Here is a 21,672-nt window from a genome sequence, read left to right as displayed (position 1 = left end):
GTGTTGGGACTGAACCCAGGGCCTTGTGCACTCCCTAGCAAGAGCTTCAGCACTTATTACCATCACTCTCCAGGCAAGTTCACCCTGCCTGCTGGCACCAGGCAAAACATTAATTAGATGTAGATGTGATTTTAACCAGGCATCATGTGTAATTTTTTCTTATTATCCTAGCCAGTTAATAATCACTGAAAAAAGAGTTTGGAGTAATATAAGGATAGAGAAATCTTATTTTTTATAATTATAAGGCTTTAAAATTTTATAATTTGTTATGTAATTTACAAGGTTTTAAAAAAATTTTATTTATTTTTGGTAGTATTAGGTATTGAACCTAGAGGTACTCTACCACTGACCTACAACCCCAACCCTTTTTTATTTTTTGAGACAGGGTCTCACTAAGTTGCGTAAGGTCTTGCTAAAATTCAAGGCAGGCCTTGAATTTTCCATCCTTCTGCCTCAGCCTTCTGAGCTGCTGAGATTATATGTCTGTGCCACTGCAGCAGGCCCAGCTCTTTTTAATTTTTATTTCGAGATAGGGTCTTGCAAAATTGTTCAGCCTGTCCTGAAACGTGCACTCCTCCTGCTTTAGCCTCCCAAGTAGGTGGGATTATGGCAACATACCTGGCTTATTTGGAATTAATTCCAAACCTAGACAAAAGATACAAGAATAAGGACAGTATATGGAGCTAGGTGTGGTGGCACAGATTTGTAATTCCAGTGACTCAGGAAACTAAGGTGGGAGATCACAAGTTGGAGGCCAGCTTTAGCAACTTAGTGAGACCCTGTCTCAAAATAAAAAATAAAAAGGGCTGGCGATGTGGCTCAGTGCTAAAGTACTCCTAGGTTCAATCCCCAGTATTAAAAAAAAAAAAAAAAAAAGAGTAGTTTTATATTTATTTATTTATTTTTTAGTTTTCGGTGGACACAACATCTTTATTTTTATGTGGTGCTGAGGATCAAACCCAGCGCCCCCGCGCATGCCAGGCGAGTGTGCTACCTCTTGAGCCACATCCCCAGCCCAGTTATTTTGTATTTAGAGACAGAGTCTTGCTAAGTTGCTTAATACCTCGCTAAGTTGATGAGACTGGCCTTGAACTTAAAATCCTGTTGCCTCAGCCTTCCAAGTCACTATGATTACAGGAGTGTGCCACCATGCCAAGCCTCACCAGTGTTAAAATCTTATCCCATTTGTTTTGATCATTTTTTCTTTCTTTCTTACTCTATATGTGTATACAGATATATAATATTTTTTCTGAACATATGAACATTTTCTGAACCCTTTACCCCCTAAATACTTTAGTGTGTATTTTCTAATAATATAGTTATTCTCTTTATTTTTTTGACTTCAGTAAACTTATTAATGATAACAATAGTTTCATCTAATCTTGAGTATTCTGTGTCAATGGACCCAAAAATATCCTTCATACATTTCCCTTCTTCAATACTAGATCCAGTTATATTTAGTTGTTGGTTTCTTTAATCTAGAACATTTCTGCTGTCTTTTATGGCAGTGATTTTAAAAATATAACATAAACTCTTCACTCTTAAATTATAAAAGATCTCCCTTTTTCCTCCTGGGGTGGATCTTACTACGTTGTTCAGGTTGGCCTCAAACTTCTGCACCCACGTGATCCTCCTACCATGGCCTCCTTGCCCAGTATCTGGGACTATAAGTGTGTGCACCAGGCCCTGCTTGAGCTCTCGTTTTGGGTTTGTCTGATGTTTCATCATTGTTAGATTCAGCATTCTCAACCAGAGTACTGTGTAGGTGATGTGTCCTTCTCCGAGTATCAGGTCCTGATGTACATGAAGTCTGTTGATAATTTTAATTTTAATCATGTGCTTAAGAGTTTATCCATTTTTTTCCATTATAGAAGTACAATGTATAATAATATTCCTTGCAGTGTTTTCCCAATGAATAATTGCATTATATAATTTTGTCTATTTTCTCCCTTGCAAGCAATGGATAGGGAGATAGTTTAAGACTGTATAAAATACTCCGGTCCTTCAGTTTTTCTTTCTCCTTCAGTTCAGCTTCTATTGATGATTTTTGCCTCATCTAATCTTTATTATGTTTGCTAATTGCATATTGGAACTTCTATAGTTTTTAAGGCTATAGCAGTAGCTATTTGTTTAATTTTTATAATACTGGGGATTAAACCCAGGGGTGCTCTATCACATCCCCAGGACCCTCCCTCTTTTCCTCTTTTTTTTTTTTTTTTGTACCAGGAATTAAACCCAGGGGCGTTTAACTACTGAACCACATCCCCAGCTTATATATATGACTGTGTGTGTATATGAGTATACACACACACACACACACACACACATATATATATTTATTCTACATACCATGGAGTCACAAAGGGCAGGAGCAGCTTCAGAGCTGCTTTTCTACACACCACACAGTGACTCAGGTTTGGAAAGCATGAGAACTGCTGTCCTAATACCCTAATACCCTGGAGTCACTCAGTGCAGGCATAGCCTGACAACTGCTGTGTGTATACCATGGAGTCACTCAGGACAGGACAGCCTGAGAACTGCTGTCCTTCACACCATAGAGTCCCTCATGTCAGGCACCACTTGGAATTTGCTGTTGTGTATACCATGATGTCACGAGTGCAGGCACAGCCTGAGGACTGCTGTTCTACACATCATGGACTCACTGAAGGCACGCAGAGCCTGAGAGCTGTTGTTCTACACACCATAGAGTCACTCAGGTCAGGAGCAGCCTGAGGACAGTTGTTTTACACACTCTGGAGTCATACACACACATACACACACACACACATACACACACACACATATATTTGGTTGTTGATGGACCTTTATTTTAGTCATTTATTTATATGCAGTGCTGAGAATCAAACCCAGTGCCTCACACATGCTAGGCAGACAAGTGCTCTACCACTGAGCCACAACCTCAGCCCATTCCACCCTTTAAAATTTTTATTTTGAGACAGGTTCTCACAAAGTCTGGCCTGGACCCTGCCTCAGCCTTCCAAGTAGCTGGGATTACAGACATGTGTCATTGAGCCTGGCTGGTAGTAGGTTTTTAAAAACAGATATTGGGGAGCAGTGTGTGTGTGGGGAGGATACTAAAGCCAGGCACATGCTTGTAATCCCAGCTACTCGGGAGGTTGAGGCAGGGTGGCAAGTTTGAGGCCAGCCTCAGCAACTGAGTGAGACCCTGTTTAAAAATAAAACAAAAAGACATAGCTGGACTTACTCAGCGTTTATAAAAATGCAACTCATGTTATTAAATAAAAATGCATATATTTCTTTAAAATGTGTATGCTTATTGACTTTATTGAATTGAACAACATTCAGAATGTATGTGTGATTTTTTTTGTTGTTGCTGTAAAGGCACTTAATAGAAACATTTTTTTTTTCTTTGTATAAATTAAAATTTACAACCAAACGGTTTATATCCTGCCTGTAGTCACCTGGTAGAATGGTTGCTGACCTATGTAGAGGTGTTTATGACTTTGGTTCTTTTCCTCTACCATTTAGCATGATAGAACTTTCCAGTTACTTCAGAATAAATATAAAATTCCATTGCTTTAAGCGGGATCTGCTTAATGGGCTATACTGTGTCATCTACCTCAGCCATTTGTCCTGTGAAAGAACCTCAGCCCTTGTTATTTGGTGCCTACATTGGTGACTGTGCTTGCCAACATGCACCTTTACAGCAAGGGGCCCGGGACGAAGCTAGATCAAGTGCAGCCAGGGCACCAGCCTGGTTTTGGAGGTGAAGAGAAGTGGCCAAAGAGTTCTTTTCCCCACTTGTGTTAATTTAGTTAAAATTTGATGTTCCCAAATGCATGGGGAGATTTGGGGCAAGCCTTTGCCTCATGCACAGGGGCCCAAGATCTTTACTTGCCAAATTCTTATAGTTCCCGCAGTGGTGTACAGATGGGGAAACAATTCCTCCTTAGCACCATAAATCCAGTAAGAAGTGTCTGGGTAACAGTAACCATTTTATTTTGTCAAAGAACTGCTGGGGGCCTAGCTGAGGAGAGCCTTTGCCTGGGGTGTCGGCAGCTGGCTGCCTCTTCCTGAGCGGGTGCCTCTATGGGAGGAGGAGGCATCTTTGACAGCCCTGTTGACGCCACGGGTTGGAGATGTGAAACTGTGTGGACGTGGGAGAGCAGTGACAGCGTGCCCGCAGGCTGCTCTTCCTTCCCTTCTAGCGACAGATAATTATTAAGGAACTTACACTGTAGCTAGGGGGTTGGGGTACACTGAGGAGAAGAACTAGGTGTGTCCTCTGTTCTCATGGAACTGCCAGTCCAGCCTTTAACCTGGCACTTGTAGGAATCGATCACACACGGTGCTGTGGGAGCAGGGGTTCACTGAGAAGGTGGGGTAGGGAATTGAATGTGGGGCCCCCAGAGGGAAAAGCACAAGCAAAGGCCACATGTGGCATGTTTGAGGAAATCAGAGAGGTCATCAGAGCGTGAGACTCAGTAGGGACCGCGTGTTGGAAGGCCCAGCTAAAACCTGTGACTTTAAATATTTTCTCATGCCTGAAAACAAACTTCTTAGTTCCAAAGGTGAAATTGAAGATTTGGTTCATGCTAAGCATTTTACATATATTATTGTATTTCCCTTGTGCAACAATGCAGTGAGCTAAGTTAGTTTCTAATCATGGCAGGAAACCCAGAAGCCATCATGGAAAACTCTGATAATTTAACGATGCCAGATGAACTACTGTCGGGGGAAAAAATAGCCCGGACAGTAAGAAGGGGAAAAACGCTAAGACAAGTAACTTGCCACACTTATAATAAAGGGGAATTTTCTGATTCTGTCAAGAGTTCCTACAAGTCAACAAGGAAAATATTAATAGGAAATGAGCAGTGATAAACTGACAAGTCAGAAAAGGAAAAATAAGTGGTCTGAAAACATGAAAAAGAGTTCATTCTTAAAAAGAAATATGCAGTGAGGGCTGGGCTGTAGCTCCGTGGTAGAGCACTTGCCTAGCAGGCGCGAGGCCTTGAGTTCCGTTATCAGCACTGCCAAAACCAAAATCAATAAATAAAGAAGCTAAATTTAAAAAAATAATAAAATGGTATCATTTTTTCATTAATCGACACAGATAAAAATGTTTGATAATAGATAGCACTGGCAAAAGTGAGAGAAAAGGTGGTTTAACATGAAAATTATTTCTTTCAAGGGCAGTTTGGCATTATTTGTCAAAATGGAAAATTATGCATCTAAGTAAAGCATTTCTAACACAGTAACGTATGGGGATTGGGGTGTAACTTGTGATAGAGCGCTTGCCTGGCACATGTGAGGCACTGGTTCTGGTACATTAAAATAAATAATTAAAATAAAGGCATTGTGTCCATCTACAACTAAAATTTAATGTATGTAAATGTGTGTAAAGATGATTGTACAGGATATGTTCTGCACATGTACTGCATATTTGTACTAACAATCATCTGGGACTCACAAGCGCTCTCTAATAGGGATGATTATGGATGGTACATTTGTACAATGGAAGGTTGTGTAGCCATTACAAAGCAGGTACTGATACAGAAAGACTGCTGGGGGCCATAGAAGAGCTGGGTGTGAACTGAGCGATGTTCCAGCCATCAGGCAGGGAAATCACTGTTTTGGGAACTCTCAGGTTGTACCCACTGGTTTGAGAATGCCCCGACTCACGTTGGCACCCTGACAGAGCTCACAGGTCAAGTTCAAACACAGCCCCAGAGATGAGGGTAACTCACCAAGAACCAAACTCCAGATAACCTGTTTACTGCAAGACCCCTGCCATACCGAGAAGCAAGCACAGAAACAAGACTCCTGTCACACTGAAACCTTATACCTGCTGATCCCCTTTGATTTGTACCATTATAAATGAAGAAAGCAAGCGGCAGGCTTCTTCTTTGTTATAGCCAGATCCTTCTAGTCTGCCTATGCTTTAAAAATATTCTTGCCTTTTGTCTATATTTCTTCTTCGTCTTTAAGTTTCTGATACGTTACTTTCACAGCTTTATTTCACAGCCACCCATCCCTCTGACAGGCCCATTCCCTTACCCATGCCAGACGTGAGTGAAAGAAAGACCTTCAAAGCTTTGCAAGTGAAGAAACTAGGGTGGGCATTGGGAGAATCCCATTTGTGTGCATTTATGTGTGTGGTTGTGTTTCACTCAGGTGGGTGTGGAGGGAGTAGTGTATATTCACACATGCACACATGCACACATACATAGACATATGTTTACATATACATGACTTTTTTTTTTGGTAGTGGGGATTGAATCAGGGGCGCTCTACCACTGAGCTGCACCCCCAGCCCTTTTTATTTTTTATTTTGAGACAGTGTCTTGCTAAGTTGCCCAGGCTGGCCTTGAACTTGTGATTCTCCTGGCTGAGCCACCTGAGTTGCTGTGATCATAGGGGTGCCCCACTGTACCTGACAGCATAGGACATTTCTTAAAGATTAAGAGACTGCTGTGGTTGGGTGAGGTGGTGCCTACCTGTAATCCAGTGGCTCAGGAGGGCTGAGGCAGGAGGACTGAGAGTTCAAAGCCAGCCTCAGCAATGGCAAGATGCTAAGCAACTCCACGAGACCCTGTCTCTAAATAAAACACAAAATAAGCAGGGCTGGAGTGGTGGCTCAGTGGTAGAGCGCTCGCCTAGTACATGTCAAACCCTGGATTGGATCCTCAGCACCACATATATATAAACAAAATAAATGCATTGTGTCCACCTACAATTAAAAAAAAAAAGATTACTGTATGTAGTTATTTCTGACAAGTGCAACTGAATATCGGAAAGGAAGCTTGTTTTTTTCTTGACTTTCTTACCTTTCTGAACCATTATAATAAATGAATCAAAATGATTTTAGAAAGGGCTAAATAAGATAAAAAGGGCTTTAAAAGGAGGGGGCTATTTGAGAAATGAATAAATAAATAGGTCAGTGAGGCTGAGGGCATAGCTCCATGGTAGAGCATCCCTGGGTTCAGTCCCCAGTACTAGGTGGGGAGACAGCAGTAGCTGGGCTTATAGTATTTCATTTGATGAAGGCTAATAATGAGGTGGGCTGGTGAGAGAGAGAGCAGCAGTAGGGATTTCACTTTCCCTAGAGAGGAGGAAACATTTTATCTCCTTCATTAATGGGGTAGTTATAAGCTTACTTTAGGATATGTTTGAAGTGCTACAAAATATCCATCTTTATAATTTAAAAAAGAATTAAAATCATGTTAGAATTAGAAACTGGGTTTCTGCTGCAAGTCAACGAAGTAGCAAAATAGCAAAAGGCAGAAAGTTGAAAGTTGAAAACAATTGGCAGCTATGAGACCAACCTAAGCTGTCACTTGATCTCTGCTTAAGTCCCCCAATTAATGGCCGAGTCAGATGGAATTAAAAAGAAAAATCCAATTGTGTTCTGCTCAGAAAAGACAAGCAGACCCAGAAATAATGACAAAGAATAAATCAAACATAGGCAAAGGAGGATTTTGGGGTGGTACCAATAATATCAGGCTAAGGAAAGATTCAAGATAAAGAGTATTACATAATCATTTAATAGAGTCATTTCATATTGATGAAAGTTTATTTTTGACAGGGTGTAGTATGGTGGCACAGGCTGATCTTGAACTTGGTGAACATTGTGTCTTAGCCTTTTGAGTAGCTGAGATTTATAGGTGTGCTCATATCTGCTTTTAAAATGTGTTCTTTGGAAGCATTTTCCTGATGTTTCTCTCTGAAACATCAGGGTTTTTATCTTGCAGATTGAAAAATATGAGTAAGGGCTGGGGTTGTAGTTCAGTGATAGAACATGTGCTGAGTATGCTTGAGGCTCTGGGTTCAAACTCCAGAACAAAACAAAACACAGAAACTCCGAGTAAATGCTGGAAAAGTGAAATACTGCATCCAGATTTAATGATATGGCTGTTTTTCTGAGTCTTGGAATGTCATTATTTTTATAGATGAAGGATTTTTAGGCCGAGATGAGAACTGAACTCTGGGAGGGACAGTGGGCTGTAAATTGTCTACCTTAGAATGAAGTTGGATCTGTTTCTTGGTTCCCAGAGAATGAACACTTTTGAAAGACCCTCAAATTGGAGGTTAGAACTGACTTCAGTCCTTGAGATTTTACCATTCAGTGACTTTTTCTTCAATTGAGTTGAAGGCAATGTTAAAATTGGCATCCTAGATTTATCAATTTTTTTTATTGCCCTTAAATTTTGAGTTGTAGAAAGCCTTTTCTTGCTCCAAGGTTAAGTAGCAATTCACCCCCCTCCCCTTTTTTTTTTGTACTAGGTATTGAACCCAGGGATACCTAGCCACAGAGCCACATCCCCAACCCTTTTAAATATATAAGTTATAGGGAGACACAATATATTTTATTTTCATGTGGTGCCGAGGATTGAACTCGGTACCTCAAACATATTAGGCAAGCAGCAAGTGCTCTACCTCTGAGCCACAACCCCAGCCCCCTCCCCAACCCTTTTTATTTTTTCTCTTGAGACAGGGTCTCACTGAGTTGCTTAGGGCCTCACTAAATTGCTGAGACTGACTCTGAATTTGTAATTCTCCTGCCTCAGCCACTCGAGCTGCTGGGATACAGGCGTGCACCACCACTCCCAGCCTGTGGGATAATTTTAAAATTATTTTTCTGTAGAAATTGTTCTAAGTTTTTTCTCTCTAAATGAGGTCCATTTTGGTAATCCACATTTACCTAGAAAAATTACTCATTTCTTCTTGGCTTTGTAATTTATTTGTAGAGCTTTTTATTCTTTCCCCCTAAAATTGTGCCCCTTCCCTAGAAACAGGGCTCTGAGCTACTAGAAGCTTTTTCAGTATTCTCACCCTTTGGGTGGATTTTGTCCTGCTGGAGGAAATTTTGGAGCAATTTTAGGCCTCATATGAGCTCCCCGTTCTCTCCTGGGCAGTTTTTCTCAGAATGTCCTTGCTTGGTGCCAAGGATTGCAGAGGGAAGATGAAACATCTCTCACTGAGATTTGAGGTATTTTTTTATACTTTGGGATATTTTGAAAATTTGGGCATTCTCTGCATACTACTTCTGGTGCTGTATATTTAGCCCAGGGTCACTCTACCATTGCGTTATATCCCTAACCCCAGGCACCCCCCCCCCCTTTTTTTTTTTTTTTTTTTTTTTTTGGTACCAGGAGTGCTTAACTACTGAGCCACATACCCAGCCCTTTTTTATTTTTTGTATTTTGAGACAGGGCCTTGTTAAGTTGCTTAAGTCCTGGCTAAATTGCTGGGGCTGACTTTGAACTTTTGATTCTCCTGCCTCAGCCTCCCAAACTGCTGGGATTACAGGCATGCACAACTGTACCTGTCCAGCCTTTTAAAAAATGTTTATTTTGAGAGAGTCTTGCTATGTTGCCCAGGCTGGCCTCAAACTTGTGATCCTCCTATTTCAGTCTCTGAAGTCACTGGAATTACAGTCCTGTGGCCCTGCACCAAGCTAGGGCCTGGTTTTTGTGTAGTTTTATTTTTAAATTTGGGTTCTAGGGATTGAACCAGGGCTTCCCTCGTGCTAATCATGTGCTCTACCACTGCTCCCCACCCCCCACCACCCTGTGTTGTTTTTGAAGGTTATGTGGGGAGAGGGAAACTTAGGCAGTTACCATTGTCCTGTGCACTGTTCCAGTCCTTATTGCACTATAACGTATAATACACACACACACACACACACAATTAATTACACGCAGTACTAACTCATTTTTCTCTTTTGGTAAAATGATATAGGTACTTTTATGGTCCCTATTCTGTAGATGACTTAGTAGAGAGCTTAAATAACTAGCCTGGGGTCACACATCTGGGATTTGAACTGAAATAGCCTGGGACCAGAGTTGTGTTCCCCTTCACCCAGTGAAGGGTTGTCTTTTTATTTATTTATTTATTTTTAAAGTCAAACTCTGTTTTCTGAAAGAGCTGGTCCTCAAACTTAGATTATACCAATAGTATTTTTTCCATTTTTTTTTTCTCCAAGTAGAAGGCATATATGCCACTCAACTTCAGACTGTCACACGAGGTTAAATGGATGTTTTGAAGCCAAAAGGGAAAGAGATTTGACATTTTAATTGGTTCATGTGGGTAGACTAATTAGCTTATGTGGGTAGCGTGGAGTTCCATTACACTTTTGGAAAAATTGTAAATACCTGGAGGCCCTCGGTTGCCACTTTTTATTCCCTGGAGCTGTGAGGACATTAGCAGGGACAGCAGATGAAGAAGCCAGGGCAGGACTGGCTGAGGTGGCCACAACTTGTGCTGCATGCACAAGACCTGGGGGCTGGATTAAGAGCTGTCAGATAGATTGAGGTCACGGCTTCCCTTTGGGAAATCTGTCTGGATCTTCTGACTAGCTCTCACGGGTTGTACAAGGCAAACTAATATTTTATTCTTTTGACTTGAGCCTTGTGATTTTTCTTAAAGACAATCAGTTCATCAGAATGATGTTTGAAAACCTCCCAAAGCACTAATAAGATGCCACAGGAAAAGTGAAAAATAAATTTTAGTTAATATAAACTTCACGGATGTCAAAATCAGACTGAGTGTGGATTCCTGCATTTTCTGATGACTTGTTGTCCAAACAGCCTTGTATTTATTATGATGCACATTAACAGTGCCCAACACTTTCTGCTTATTGTGTCCTAAACTCCTGGAGGGCTCTGGGCAGCACATGTTTCACACATACAGGGCCTGACATTGGGCTTTCCAGATCTCCCCGCATGGCACCTTCCACCTTGTAGTTGCCTGACCCCAAGCCTAGGAGTTCTTTGTGCCCCTATGTTTCTTTTTCCATCCGTGTATGAAATCTGTCACCAGTCCTGTGGGTGGGGGTGGCGCAGTCCCATGTGCGCTCCTTCCCCCCTGCTATGCTGCTCCTGGTCCTTAGCATGTCTGCCTTCCGCCTGGATCACCATGGATGGTGGCTTTCCCACTGCTGGGTGTGTTTCTCTCCTTGCTCTCACACAGGAACCTGAAGGGTCATTTAAAAGTGAAGTCAGATCCTGGTGCTGCTCCGCCTTAGACCCTGTAGTTCTTTTCCATTTCACAAAAAATAAAGGCTAGGTTTTGGCAGTGCCCTCTCGGGCCTTTTGTAGCCTCCCTGCTTCTCCTGTCCCTGCGCTTGTCTGCCTTGCTCCAGTGTTACTGCTTCCTGCTTGAGTGGTCAGGCCTGGTCTGCCCGTGCCCTGCCTGTGCCCTGCCTGTGCCCTTGTCTTGCTTCCCCCTCTGCCTGGGTGGTCCTCTCCTAGTGTCTGCAGGAGCTGCCACTCCTTCCACATCTCTGATATGGTGTTGCCTTCCGGGGTGGAGTGCCTGCTAGCCTGTGGGAGGCCCCCAGTGCTGGAGAAAGCTGCTGCCTTACCATCCAGGACCCCTGGCCACCTGCCTAAGGAGCTTCCACTTCCTCTCCCCGCTTCAGTCCCCTCACCTGGTCTCATTCCTGTTTAGAGCATCATCTGACATTTCATCTGCTTACCTTAATTTTCTCTTTCCTCCCATTATAAAGAAAGCTCCCTGAGGGCAGAGACTTTGCTAACTGGGTGTCCTCAGTGCCTAGATGCCCCGTAGTTGTTCTGTGTTTGTTTCGGAAATAAATTTAGTAGGCCCTTCTCTTCTATTATCTCAAATAATTCTTAGATTCCATGAGTATAATTTACATACCATACAGTTCACCCATTTAAAGTTTAATCAGTGGTTTTTAATATATCCACATATCGATCACCACAATTTGAGAACATTTTTTAATTTCATGAAGAAACCTCCAATCCCTTAGCCATTACCCCTCTCATCCTCTCTCGCCCCTCAGCCCTAAGCAGGCATTGTCCTACTTCTGTCTCTGTGGCTTTGCCTATTTGGATATTTCATATCAGTGGATTTATACAATGTGTGTCCTCTTGTGTCTGCCTTCTTTCACTTGACATGTTTTCAAGGTTCATCCAGATTATAACATTTATCAGTATTTCATTCCTTTTTATGACTAATAGTCCACTGTATGAATTTTTCTTATATAGCAGTGTAAACATGCTTTTTTTTTTTCCCCCCATTGTGTTGGGGAATTGCATCCAGGACCTCACACATGCTAGGCATGTGCCCTATCACTGGGGTATATCATATGCCCTGGATTCTTAGCTCACTCTTTTTTGGAGTGTGTGTACTGGGCATTGAACCCAGGGGCATGTTACCACTGAGCCACATCCCCAGACCTTTTTTTTTTTTTCAGAGACATGGTCTCACTAAGTTGCTGAGGCTGGCCTTGAACTTGAGTTTCTCCTGCCTCAGCTGTGATGATAGGCGTGTGTCAGTACGCCTCAGCTCTCAGCTTACTCTTTTTTTTTTTAATATTATATATTTTTTAGATGTTGGTGGATTTTTGTTTTATTCATTTATTTATATATGGTGCTGAGAATTGAACCCAGTGCCTTGCACATGCTAGGCAAATGCTCTACTGCTGAGCTACAACCCCAGCCTTCTGCTTCCTCTTAAAAAAAACTGTCATTTTATAGAGGAGAAATGTGAGGTAGAAAGAGCTAAAGAACTTGCCCAGGTCATGGGGTTAGTAAGCGTGGAGCTTTGGTGTGTTTCTAGGGAGTCCCCATGGCTCTCCGCGTCCTCCCTGCAGGATGTGGGACACCTCTTCCCGCTCGCACCCTCTCCTCCACTGTCGGGAAGCACTCTAATTGGGCCAGTGTTTGTTGAGAGTCTCTTGAAAGTCCATTTGCTTGTCAGTGCTGGGACTCTACATTTAATATTGACTTAGGTTCCTGGGAGTATTGAGAAGCATTGAATTAGCCTGGAAAGATTTAGAATAATTTGACATTAGAAATTACTCTCTTACTCCAATTCTTGGTGACTTTTGAAATCTTTGAAGGAATCTTGCTGCAAATGCCACCCAGGATAGAGGTGTGTTTTTAAAAACATTGTATTTGAAGTAATTTCAAAGCTACACAAAAGATGCAGAGAATTCTGTTTATTTCTCACCCAGATACACCAGTCGCCAATGCAGCATGTTGCCAAGTCTCCCACTTTCTACATACTTATATATATGTGTACTATGTATATAATTTTTTTTTCCTGAACCATTTGAGATAAGTTGCAGACATGATCTTTCATTGCCCAAATGCTTCAGTGTGTATTTCCTAAAAACTAGGATACTTGGTCGCATAATCACAGTACATCATCAGAATTGTCATTAGAATAGTCCTGCCATCAAATCCTTAGACCCCTTTTAGACTGTTCCAGTAATGTCCTGTATCACAAAAGACAAAACGAACAAATATTCTTCTTCCCTTTTACCCCTTTCTTTCTGATACATGTTATTGTCTAGGATCATGCCCTGCGTTACATTTGGTATCTTGTTACTGACTTTTAATCTGGATACTTTTCCCCCGTCAATCCCAGGCATTCATGGTTATGACATTTGTGAAGAGTTTGTAGACTCACCTATTTGGAATTTGCCTGGTGTTCCTCATCATTAGATTCAAGTAGTATAGTTCTGGCAGGAATATCACAGAGACAACACTTGTATTCTCATTGTATTGTATCAGGAGACATAATGTCATTTTATTTATTTATTTTTTTTTTGAGTTGTGCATTTTCTTTTTTTTTCCTTATTTTATTTTTTTTATTGGTTGTTCAAAACATTACAAAACTCTTGACATATCATATTTCATACATTAGATTCAAGTGGGTTATGAACTCCCATTTTTACCCCAAATACAGATTGCAGAATCACATCGGTTACACATCCACATTTTTACATAATGCCATATTAGTAACTGTTGTATTCTACTACCTTTCCTATCCTCTACTATCCCCTCTCCATAATGTCATTTTAATCTATAACTTTTGCTAATTCTTTAAGATAAATATCTGCGAAATTTTTCCACTGCATTTTTTTTTTTTCTGATAGGGATTGAACCCAGGGGTGCTTTACCACTGAGTCATATCCCCAGCCCTTTTTATTTTTATTTTGAGTCAGAGTCTCACTAAATTGCTTAGGCTTTGCTAAGCCTGGCCTCAAACTTGGGATCCTCTTGCCTCAGCCTCCTGAGACACTGGGATTATAGGCGTGCACTACCATTTATTATTTTTTAAAAATAAGCATTTTTGCCAGAAGTGGTGGTGCACACCTGTAATCCCAGGGCCTCAGGAGGCTGAGGCAGGAGGATCATGAGTTCAAAGCCAGCTTCAGCAACTTAGTGAGGCCTTAAGATTCAGTCTCAAAATAAAAAAGTGCTGGGGATGTGGTTCAGTGGTTAAGTACCCCTAGGATCAACGCCTTGTATCCCTCCCTTCAAAAAAAAGCATTTTGTGGGGAGGCACTCTGAGTGAATTGCTGTCAATATCATGTTTCTCCTTTTTTATTTTCATTTTTTTGTGTTGGCAATTGAATATCCTGTTCTTTCTGAGATATTCACCCACTAGTTTTAGTAGTGATTCCTGAAGTATTAATATGACTTCCAGATGGTGATGTTCCAATTCTTCCACTCTTTCCATACTTATTGTTTGTGATTCTGCTGCAAAATTTTCCCGTGTGTCATTTTTTGTTGTGGCAGAATATCTATAACCTGAAGTGGACCATTTTTGCCATTTCTGGGGATCAGCACATTCATCTGCTGTGCTCCCACCGCCACCCCCCCCCCCCAATCCATCTCTAGACCGCGTTCATCTTCTCTAACTGACATGTGAACCGCCACCACCTCTTCCCATGGTGTGGTACCAGGAGCTCCTGCAGCTGTCATTCTGCTCGTCTCTGGTGTGACTTCTCCAGGGCATCTTTTTCTTCATGGGTTCTAATTTGTTTTTACTGCCCCTACTTTGGCCAGTGGGAGGCCCTTCAAGTTGTCTGCCATACTCTTTTTCTTTTCTGATATCAGAAATTGAACCCAGGGGCACTTTAGTACTGAGCCACCACCCCCCTCAGCCCTTTTTACTTTTTATTTTGAGACAAGGTCTCTTGCCAAGTTACTTAGGGCCTCACTAAGTTGCTGAGGTTGGCCTCAAACTTGGGATTCTCCTTCCTCAGCCTTCCAGGCTGCTGAGATCACAGGCGTGCACACTGTTCCTGGCTGGAGTGCTTTTTCACTGTCACAAAATAAAATTTCTATGCTTATCTTCTTCCTTTCACTGCCTCAGCCCTGGAATCAGCCTTGAGCCCTTCCTTTTATGGGGGAATATTGTGAGAAAACTCAGATGAGGGTGTTAGGTATGCTGATTGGTACTGGGGTATTATTGCTTCCAAGGCTTTTCAGAGAACTGGGAGAGTGTGTGTGTGTTTGTGTGTGTGTACATACCTGTATACGTACACGGAAGCATATATGCTTTTTCTTTCCTTTTTATGTGCTGGGGTTGAACCCCGGGGTCTTGAGTATGCTAAGCACATTCCCTGCTGCTGAGCTAGCCCCCCATTTTGGTTTTTCTACATACGTTTAGAATGTATGCTGATAGCTCCAATCGCCATCTTACGCTCAGTGTTTATTCTGGCTTTCTCGTAACATTTGTGTTTCCCCCTCAGTGGTGAGAAACCTGGCTCCCATTACCCTCAATGTGTTTACTTATTTATTAAATAATCTGTTTATTTACTAACTTGTTTGCCCAATCTCATTCTGTCTACCAAGTTTCTGACCATGTGGACTTTCTTTTGGGGCCTGGTCCCATTAGTGTGCCATCTGAATAGCCCCAGGCCCAGTCCCACTGACCATGCCCCTTGTCCTACCTACCACTGTGCCAGAAGGATCCCTGGCCCCTGTGATTGCAGAGGTGGGGCGGGGCAGCCGAGGAGCAGGGGACAGGGGCAGGGGGGCCGTGCCTGTTTCTCTTGGCCACCCACGTGCAGCTCAGCTGCTATGGCATGGAGAGCAGAGCTGACACAGGCCTTTGTTTTTTACTGTTTTTTTTTTTTTCCCTTCAAGATGGTTTCACCCAAATATCACTGGTGTGGAGGCCGAAAATCTACTGTTGACAAGAGGCGTCGATGGCAGCTTTTTGGCAAGGCCCAGTAAAAGTAACCCTGGAGACTTCACACTTTCTGTTCGGTAAGTTGCAAGTCCAGGTAGGCACTGCTAAAGCCACTTGCTGTCCTCATTAGAGCTTGAAGGCCACCTTCTGCCAGCTGTGGGGCCTTGTGGGACCCTGGCCTGCTCATGGGACTCTGCTGGAGCCTCCTGGAGTGAGGTGGTGGCATTTCTCCTGCCCAGGGACCACCGAGCCCAGGTGGGGCAGATGGTGCACATCCTGCAGCCCTCCCCTGCTGGCTTCTGGCTCCTGTGTCTTGAACCTGGCCCTGCAGGTTCCCTTTCCTTACTGTTGAGTCCTTCATGAGAAAAAGACTGTGAAGTTTCTTCAGATGGCTTTCCTTCGTTAAATAAAACATTTCTGAGGAAGTTGTGGTCCCCTTTGTTCCCCTGCCCAGTCCCATTTCCCTCCCTCTCTCTCCAGAGGAAACCACCATCCAGAGGTTGGCATAGATCCTTCCTAAGAACATGTTTTTGTACTTGACTGTGTTTGTACCATGTATGAACCATCTGAAGTTGGCTTGTGTGTTTTCAGCGCTCATTGTAGAAATAGTTCTGTAATGTATGTACCATTTTGCAACTTTAAAAGCATTTTGTTTTAGTTCTATGCTGGTGCCTATAAATCTAACTATTCACCTTAATGGCGATTTTGTACTCAAATGGTTGAGCATACCAGTTTATCCAGGCTCCTGGTGATGGACAGTAGGTTGTTTTCAGTTTTTTAAAAAATAGTTTATAAAACTATATTGAGCATCCTTTTACACATCTCCTTGAGCAGGTGTTGGGAGATATTTTTTCTAGCAGTTGACTTTCACTTATGTTCTTATTCTCCTTACATTAGCTCCTTCTAGGAACTAGAACTGAACTACTTTATGAATTTGATTTTGTAATCAATATTATTTAAAAAATAATATATATAGTTTAATTTGTGGATGAACCTTTATTTTTATTTATTTACTTACATGTGGTACTGAGGATCGAACCCAGTACCTCACACATGCTAGGCAAGCACTTTGCTACTGAGCTACAGCCACAGCCCTATCTATCAATATTATTTTTAAATACAGAGGAAAATAAGATATGTTCTTGAGAATTTATTTAGCATCTCTTTGAGAGTCAGGAAGTGCCTTTTTGGCATAGATTAATTTCTTGAGGAGTCCCTGCCACTAGCTTTTACTTCCGTTTTACTATAAGGAGTGGGTAAAAGCCTTTGTGAGTTTCCTGGTCTTGTCTCAGCACAGAATTTTTTTTTTTTTAATGTGCAGGGAATTGAACCCAGTGCCTTGAGCATTCTAAGCACATGTCCTCCCACTGAACCCCTCCCCTGTTGGTTTCTGTACCTATGCATGTGTGTGTGTAGAATTCAAACTATAGTTTGCTTTACTATTTAGTTATACCCCTAACCTTTAAATTTTTTTTCCAAAATTCTAGTTACTTTTAAATTTCTCAGTAAGTTGCCAAGGCTGGCCTTGAACCTCCTGCTTCAGCCTTCTGAGTAGCTGGGATTACAGGTGTGCACCACAGCACCTGGCCTCAGCACAGATTTGTAACCTGACATTATGTGACATTTAAGCTGTAATGGTTTGGGTGCAATTAGAGTAACAGCAGTGATGGCAGTGAGGAGCTCACAGCGAACACTGTTGAGGACTGATATACACCATATACTTGTGCCAAGTACACTACACATTTTATTTAATTTTCACAACGACCTGTGAATAAGAACCACTATTATCCTTCTTTTTAAAACCTTGGGCTGGGTTAGTTAGACCTCAGTAGTTACACTGAAGTGTGATGCAGCTTTATTTCACTTTTTGCAGTGCTGGAGATTGAACCCAGGGCCCAGCGTGTGTTAGGCAAGCACCCCAGCACTGAGCTAGGGCCCCATGGCCCCACTGTTATCTCCATTTTACAGGAAGCTGAGGCACAGAGGTTAAGTGAGTAAACTAGTCTCACCGCTGGTAAGCAGAGGCACACCGTGGAACCAGCTTTTGTTTGTTTGTTTTTTTCTTTCTTTCCCCTGAAATTTTATTTTGAGAAATTTTAGATCTATAGAAAAGTTCAAAATGAATACAATAAATACCCGTACTCCTTTCACCTGTTAACATTTTGCCATATTTGCTCTTTCTTTTTAAAAATATTTATTTTTTAGTTGTAGTTGGACACAATACCTTTATTTTATTTATTTTTATGTGGTGCTGAGGATCGAACCCAGGGCCTTGCACATGCTAGGTGCGCGCTCTTAACTGAGCCACAACCCCAGGCTCCCCCACCCCCAGCTCTTTCTCTTTTTAAATGTGTATAATATGCGTTTTTTTCCCCCTGAACTTCTTTTTCTTGGAGGGTGGGGCAGAATTTGTGACTGAACCTAGGGCCTCATGCATGCTAGGCAAGGTTACCACAGAGCTAACCTCTCAGCCCCAAATTTTTGAATTTTGAATTAACATATAGTAATTGTACATACTTATGGAGAATAATAGGTTTTATTTATTTATTTGGGTACCAGGGATTGAACACCACTGAGCCACATCCCCAGCCCTATTTTGTATTTTATTTATTCTCAATGAGTTGCTTAGCGTCTCACCATTGCTGAGGCTGGCTTTGAACTCACTATCCTCCTGCCTCAGCCTCCTGAGCTGCTGGGATTACAGGTTTGTGCCACCGTACCAGTGAATAATAGGTTTTAAAACAGTTCAAAATCCTTAAAGGCCTCAGATAGCTAACTGAGGATCATTCACTCCATGTAACTGGTTTCCTTTAATCTAGAAGAACTCCCTCTCCTGGTCTTTTTAATTTAGTTTTTGACCTTTTGATTTTACAGATTGTCCCCCAGTCTGGATTTTCTCCTCAGTTTTAGCATCCCATTATTTCACATCAGAAGGCACATAATATATGTTTGTCCTATCTTTGAGGAATTCAGTTTAGTCACCTAGGTAATATTGTTGCTAGATTTTTCCATTATAAAAGTTATCTTTTTCCACTGGGCACGGTGGTGCAGGCCTATTAATCTCAGCTACATGAGAGGTTGAGGCAGAAGGATCACAAGTTCAAGGCCAGCCTACACAATTTAGTGAGACCCTGTGTCAAAATAAAATAAAAAATAAAAGGGTTGAGGATGTAGCTCAGTGGTAAAGCACCCCTGGGTTTAATCCCCAGTATTGAAAAAAAAATTACCTTTTTCTATTCATAATAATTGAACCCAGGGTCTCACACATGCAAGTGGTCTACTACTGAGCTATACTCCTAGCCTGTTTTTAAAAAATTTGAGACAGGGTCTTGCTAAGTTGCCCAGGCTGCCCTTAAACTTGTCATTCTCCTACCTCAGCCTCTTGAGTTGCTAGGATTGCAGGTATATGTTACCAGGCCTGGCTCCTAGCACATTTTCGTGTAGTAAGTTTTATTATTGATGAATTTTATCTGTGTAAATTATATTGGCAATTGAAAATTCACTATTTTTAAATTTGTTATTTCTTCAATATTTACTCATTGGTATTCTTCTGTAAAGAGGTACTCAAGTCAGTCCCTAAGTCTGCCTAGTGTTTTCAGTGCTGAGGATTGAACCCAGGGCCTTTTGCATGCTAGGAAAGCATTCTACCACTGAGTTGCACTCCAGCTCTAGCCCCTTTTTATTTTTGAGTATAACCATAATGATACCTAAGGATGTTTTCTTTTTAGCCAATATGTTTTAAATTCAGTGGTATCATTTCTTTCTTTCTTTTGTACCAGGAATTGAACCCAGATGCATTTAACCACTGAGCCACATCCCCAGCTGTTTTTAATATTTTATTTAGAGACAGGCTCTCACTGAGTTGCTAAAGCTGGCCCTGAACTTAGAATCCTCCTGCCTCAGCCTCCCTAGTTGCTGGGATTGCAGGTGTGCACCAACGTGCCTGGCTCTCATTCTTTTTAAATGTTCCAATTGCCCCAGTTTTGGCCAGTGTTGCTCCTATAACTTTTGACATTTCTCCAGTAGTCTCAATTACATCCTTGCTTTCTGGTTCTATTTGATGCTAGGATCATCTATTTTATAAACCTTGATTCTTTTAGTGGGGTATTTAGAAACAATAGTGTTAGGGGTGTCTTTATTCCTGATGTCTTGCTCTAGGCTCCTACAGAGAATGGATCCAGCTGGGAAGTAAGTATTTATATATTTGAAACCAGGTGTTCTTATGGTTAGTTCCAGATCAACCCAATTTCCTCATGTGTTCCCACTCTGCATTTGTATTTCCCTTCTGCAGCAATAACTGTTGTTTTCAATAGCATTAATATGTGACCTCATTTGCCCAGTTCTATAATATAAAATAGTTTTCAGAATTACTATAGCACTGTCATTTTTGGAGGGGATTGAACCCAGGGGTGCTTAACCACTGAGCCACATCCCCAGTCCCTTTTATTTTTTGAGACAGGGCTCATTAAGTTGCTTAGGGCCTTGCTAAGTTGCTGAGGCTGGTCTTAAACATGTGATCCTCCAGCCTCAGCCTCCCGAGACGCTGGGATTGTAGGTGTGTGCCACTGTGCCCGGCTGCACTGTTGTTTCTTTACAAGCCTTTTAAGTAAGCTCAAGATTACTTTGGACTCATTTTGTTCTTAGACTAAGGGTACAAATACTGTGTTCAAAACTTACTGGAATTCATTTTCATGGTTGTCATGAACTTATTACACAGGTTGGCTCATTTCTTTCTGTTGATATTCAGCCTTTTGGTCCTTGTTGATTTTATTTTTTGAGTTTTTGAAGCGTATAGAATTCAGAAATCAAAACTATATAGAAAGATTTATTCTGAGAAATTTCACTCTTCTCTCTGTGACCCCTTGCATACTATCTCCATGCATCCCTGTAGATAAATTTCCACTAATTGCTGGTTTATCCATTGTGTTTCTTTTCATAAAAACAAGCAAATATACTTTTTCTTATTATTTTCAGCTTACACCATGATATTAATTACATTTGTTTTAAATTGATACATAAAAACATGAAAATTACACATAGTAATAGGGTATCATGATGTTCATTTTTCTTTCATTTTTATAGTTGAAGTATAATACTAAATATATTTCCTTCTATTTTTTATTTTCACTTATAGATTCGTAATTTTTCTTGTCTTTTTAACAGCTGCGCAGTACTTATTGTGTGGATATTCCTTAATTTCTTTGTATAATCTCCAACAAATGGCAATGTAGTTGTCTCCAATATTTCAGTTGTCTCTCATATTTTGAAATATGTATATAAAGCCTTGATGAAATGTACATAATAACCTGGTGCACATGTTGTTTTGTGCTTTTGGAAATAACACGTTCAGGTGAATTCCTGGGAATGAGATGAGGAGGGTGTATGCATATAGTTTTTTTGAATTGTCCTCAATAGGGCTTGGACATTTCCACCAGCAGTGTATGAAAATGCCTGATTTTTCCACAGCTTGACCAGTTGAATGTGGCAAGTTTTTTTGTTTGTTTGTTTGTTTTTTTGCCAGTCAGGTGAGAAATGGTATCTCAGTGAGTATTTATTTTCAAAATGTCAAGTTTTAGAAGAATTTGGGGATGACAAATTAGCTATCTCCTGCTGGAAACTCTCTTAATTATATGGGTCTTTAATGTGGGTTTGTGTGTGTGTGTATGTATGTGGTATTGGGGATCAGAGCCAAGGCCTCTTTCATTCTAAGCATATGCTGTATCACTGAGC

The 21,672-nt window shown here is 41.3% G+C and overlaps 1 protein-coding gene across 1 annotated transcript in view; it reads left to right on the top strand.

Moving 5' to 3' along the window:
• The window catches only part of Ptpn11 (protein tyrosine phosphatase non-receptor type 11), an 86,801-nt gene that overhangs the window by 11,560 nt on the left and 53,569 nt on the right, over nucleotides 1-21,672 (top strand). Inside the window, exon 2 of the mRNA XM_027923256.2 lies at nucleotides 15,897-16,019. Coding sequence (XP_027779057.1) covers nucleotides 15,897-16,019 — 123 coding nt within the window. The remainder of the gene's footprint in view (nucleotides 1-15,896; nucleotides 16,020-21,672) is intronic.

The sequence above is a fragment of the Marmota flaviventris genome, chromosome 1 (genome assembly GCF_047511675.1).
Source record: "Marmota flaviventris isolate mMarFla1 chromosome 1, mMarFla1.hap1, whole genome shotgun sequence".
NCBI classification, from domain to species: domain Eukaryota; kingdom Metazoa; phylum Chordata; class Mammalia; order Rodentia; family Sciuridae; genus Marmota; species Marmota flaviventris.
This window is presented reverse-complemented; position numbering and strand designations above follow the sequence as displayed.